Here is a 5,144-nt window from a genome sequence, read left to right as displayed (position 1 = left end):
AAAACCGAACAAAAACCGAAACCGATCCAAACCGAACCAAAAAACCAACAAACCGAACCGAACAAAAACCGAATCCAATGGATTGGGTTTTCTAAAAACCGAATGGATCGGATATGGTTTCGGTTTTAGCCAAAAACCGAACCAAACCGATCCATACTCACCCCTAGCATCGGTGACGTGGCACTTAACGAGCTCCGTCTGTCAAAAACTAACGATATACCCTTTATTAGGAATTTTTTAAAAATAAAATCCTTTAAATAGACAAAAACAAAATAGGTTACCTTTAACAAGAATTTCATGTAAATAGGTTACATTTTTATAGACTATTCCCTTTTATTTATTAGACATGAGTTTACAAAGCTTTGTGGATCAAGTAGATATTAATTATGAGTAAAATTTATTTGTAAAACGTGTCATGTTATTATCACCGTATATGAATATTGAAAATTTAAGTCATAATTAAACCAATTACATTATTACACCTATAATGTATAAACATAAGTAAATCACAGAATTCGTGTATGTAGTCTTTCATAGTTTCATTTTCTCCCCTAAACGTTATTGTTAAAAAGTGTACATACGAGAAAACGTTAGCAATAGAGTTGAAGACTTGAAATCAATTTCTTCGTCACCTGACTTGACCTAAATAACCTTATATTTTCAGTTTTCTATATTTTAAATTTCCTTATAAGATTGAGAAATGACCTAAATACGCGCATATTTGGATAACTATTTAATTTAGCAAAGTGCATATAAAAAAATATTTGTAACATAAATAATCATTCCATAGAGTTTCATTTAACAACCATGTTTCAAGAGCTAGCGTATATTGATTGCATGGCGATATACATAAATTGCATCACATGAACTGTTTATCCACTTTCAAATATCAATAATACAAGTACACTATACATATCTAGCTAGTTAAACATGCATGGCTACTCTAAAATGTCAATTTAGGATCCAATTATCACAAAAATTAAGCTTGAATTAGGTGTATATTGTGATGGCTTTTGACATAATTTCTTTTTGAACAAAATGTATTTTAGTATTTTCAACTTAGTTGATTAGAACCATCTGGGTTACAGCCAATTGGCCACCTGCCCCTAAATAGCGACTTGGTGAGAATACCATCTATGTTCGAATTCTTGCAAAAGCATATTCAACCAGTCAAAGTTTCTGAAGTCTCACCTTCAGGCAGCGTTACGGGGTCACTAACTTGAGAGGAAAAATTTCTTTACGGGACTAAAGGGTTCCCGAACAATGGAAGGTCCTTTACATATTTTAGATTTTGAACAAAATATATGCTTTGTTACATTGATTAAACAATAATCTCTTATGTCACCCCACAACAAAACGAGTCGGTCATAATTGCCTAATTGGTACTACTCCGATGCACTTATCCTTCCAAAATAAAAATAAAAAAGTTATTTTTCCATTCCTTGAATAATAAGTTTGTTCAAGCTTCATAGCTGAGACGCCAAACCATAGTTTCCTAGCATTGTTTATTTTGGGGATTGTGGACAACCAAAAATGGGGGACAAATTTATGCTAGAGAAACATAGGCAAATATAGTGTGCCAAATACTATGGTCTTTGTAGTCTATTATTTTTCCCAATACAAACAGTTTTAAAAGACATGGGGGCCATATGTTGAGTTCTATAATTTTCTGCATTGTCTCCATGGTGCTATTGCTTTTAGCTCATATCTTCAAATCTCCAAACATGGTCCTACAAACAAATGGTAATTAAGAAGAAAAGGAAGGAGAAGGTAGGGGAGTAATGTGTCATGTCTCCCCCTCCATTCATCCATCAAGAAGTTAATGGGGAAGAAATTAACAAGTTGATCGATGAAGAAATTATGAGAAATACTTGTTTTAATTATCATCATGATACATAACCTCCTTTGCCTACTTTTGCTACAGTCTATGATCATAATGTATTGGTAGACTTGTAATGTAGACAACCATTATGTGAAAAAGGCGAATCTAGTGTTGGGCACTTGTGAAAGGTTGTCCTTCACTGATGTAAAACAGTAATGTAGGTGTAGTGACACATACCTTCAGCAACGATATCACTGCTGAAAGTCTGCTCGAGTTACTAGTTTTTTTGGTCGGTATAACAAGACCAAATAAGAATTAAGCTGTAAAATGTTTGAGATAAATTTAAAATTGTATGACAATAAGTTCTAGATTGTAGTAACTAGTAAATGAAAAATTATAGATACTTTTAATGATTCATAGCCCAACTGGACATTTAATGCCTCTTATGTCTTTCAGCCGAATGTTGGTCATGAGTTCGAAACCTTTGAAATAAATATTGGGAAGTCCTTGCCAATGAGGTGGGGCATAGAGGTTTTCTCTAGCATTTAGTTGGTTTTCTCCAGAACGGTAGTGGGATTTCCACCGCCAGTCATGCCCTTGGATTAACTGTGCTGGTGACGTGGTCGATCTCTACCGGACGATGAAGAGGCAATGCCGTTGAGTCCAATCAACACTGCTGTTTAAAAAAAAAAAAAACATGTTCATTTTCACAATTAACTTATGATGGACAGTAAAAGTGTATAATAGAACAAGTGTTTCAAAACATAGAGTGAACTTACATTATGTTTTTGACTAGTGTAAAGGATCACAGCTTTTGTATGTATGGCCAGGCCAATAAGAGTGGTGGACATCCTTACAAATGGTGGGCCTTAATGGGTACAGCACTTTTTTTTTTATATAAAGTCATCAATGATAATATAATGTCTCTTCTTCATAGTCCATATGCATGAATCTCAGATCTAATTATGAATTATATAGAAGAAAAATATCGTTAGAGAAATGATATAAAATTCGTAAAAATCTTCTCAAAATATCCATTTAACACCATAATATGAAAAGAGAAATAGTAACCAATTAATTCTTCATCTTATTCTTTAATTTTGTAAAAGTGTCATGATGTAGTTAGAGCTATAGTTACAACCCTAACAAACACGTTAAAAAAATGGTCAATTAAAGCCACAATATCGAAATCATGGTGAACCACTTTTAATCTGTACACCTTTCACACACTCACTTAATATTTTCGATTGCGATTTAATCACTAAATAACAATAAGTGATAATGCAAGAATAAAAACCTTTTATAACATCAAAACATAACCTAGATGGTGTATAAAAGGTTTGAGATGCGCCACTGATACGCCACAAAATTACAACCTCCATTTCGATCCACAATATAATAATAAAGACATTTTTAGTGTTAGTTTTAGCCATATTGATCTGTTTGGATATGTTGTGTCGCCAAACTTATCCAAAATATCAACATGAAAAGTCCAATCAGTTATTTTTAAAGATCTTACAAGTTACAATCAGTTTCATTACTTGATCTGCATAGAAGTTTCATGAATCGCAAAGACGCAAACTAATCAAACGGACCAAGATTAATAGTATCGTAAAAAGCCCATTATTGGTCCTTCACAAAATGGGTCGTTGCGAATATTAAGTCCATGTGACAACCCAAGTAAACCAGAGCGGCCCATTTAGAGATAGCAGTGGCCCATTTCAGCGGCAATTGTTTCTTTCGAAATCTTAAACGGTTAGAATTTGGGAGGTGATTTTTATATACGATATCGGTATCACAACTATTAAGTATTAACTCATTTTCTTACAATTATATAAGTTGTATGGAGTATTGTGGTAAGTAAATCAATGGCTTTGATAGGTACACGTCCTTAAACGGTTTTGTTATCATGTATCGACAAAGTATTGCATTTACCTAGACCCTAGTTGAAAGTCGATGCGTTGCTGGAATATAATATTAGTTATAGATGAAAGTGACGTACATTCGGTATTATTCTGTAATTCAACTAAAATGAATATAAGCTGTACTCATATATATCTAAAAAATGTACAATTGCTAAATCTTGATTGTTGATAGCTTTTGTAACAAAGTGGAGTATATGATTACATGTTACACTACTTACACTTAAAATTAAGCTGCCTAAATATATATATATGAAACCTCTTAAGAAAATATCAAGACGTCTTAATTACCATAAGGCCATTTTGGTATTGGTTCTTTATAAACAATCGGTAAAATCTAAAAGTAAATGTATGAGGTGGTTCTAACTTCTAACCACTTTTGTGGTATATGATCAAGTATGAATGAATAAGATACAATTGAAAATACCGATAATACACCATAAAAATGATAAAAATAAAATTTAGGTATTACATACAATTTCAAATAATATTTCAAGCAATTAAATGGCAAACAATATTATTATTACAATTTCAGTATTAGAAAGCATGATTAAGCTCCATTTCTAGTGCCCCTTCCAGCAAAAATTCAGATTGGTCCATTAAATCAGGACTTAATCTGAACATAAGAACACAAAATTCCATTTGGCTAAGAGCACCATCTCCATCATAATCTCCTTCTTTTAGCATACTCATAACATCATCATCACTCATATCCTCAATGCCCAAAACCGAGGAATTCTTTTTTAGACTTTCGAAAGTGATCACGCCTTTTTCTTGATCCATTAGTAACCGAAACCCGTTACATAGTTCTTCTATTATACCATCTCCTCCTAACTTGTCCGCCATTAGAGGTAAGTAATCTTGGAACATGGATTTGTTGTTGGTTGCCATTGCTAGATGTAACCACTAATTGAATATTGATAATATGTATGTATGTATGTATGTATATATTATTATTATTATTATTATTATTATTATTATTATTATTATTATTATTATTATTATTATTATTATATTTATATTTGGTATTGGTATTGGTATGGTAATGAGAAAACGATTTGTATGTATTAATAGACACAGAATAGTTGGGTTCTAGGAAGGAGGAAAAAAGCCATCGTAAGACAACTCAACATGCAGTGTAACAAAGAGAGTTTAATTCGCGTATTCTAACTTTCTAGGAAGCCCTGACTTTGATATTTTTAGACTATTTTTTTCCTTTATAATAATCTTAACTAATTAAGGAAGTGAACATGGCGATTTTGTAAAAGGTTGTGTGCCATTGCGTTGCTTTTGGTCCCCTTATTAAACAACACTACACACCCCCCATCCTAAATTTTATAGATACGAGACAAATTACCCACACATAGTAGCGGTTAGATGGTAGTGGAGATATATTATAT

General features: G+C 32.5%; 1 protein-coding gene across 1 annotated transcript; it reads right to left on the bottom strand.

Moving 5' to 3' along the window:
• Window positions 1–4,177: 4,177 nt before the first annotated feature.
• LOC122593763 (calcium-binding protein PBP1-like) lies at window positions 4,178–4,739 on the bottom strand. Its single transcript, XM_043766208.1, has one exon. The coding sequence runs from the start codon at window positions 4,633–4,635 to the stop codon at window positions 4,282–4,284; it is 354 nt and encodes a 117-aa protein (XP_043622143.1). The 5' UTR covers window positions 4,636–4,739; the 3' UTR covers window positions 4,178–4,281.
• Between the last annotated feature and the right edge of the window lie 405 nt (window positions 4,740–5,144).

This window comes from Erigeron canadensis, chromosome 3 (genome assembly GCF_010389155.1).
Source record: "Erigeron canadensis isolate Cc75 chromosome 3, C_canadensis_v1, whole genome shotgun sequence".
Classification (NCBI taxonomy): domain Eukaryota; kingdom Viridiplantae; phylum Streptophyta; class Magnoliopsida; order Asterales; family Asteraceae; genus Erigeron; species Erigeron canadensis.
The sequence above is the reverse complement of the archived record's forward strand: the minus strand, read 5'-3'. Positions and strand labels throughout refer to the sequence as shown.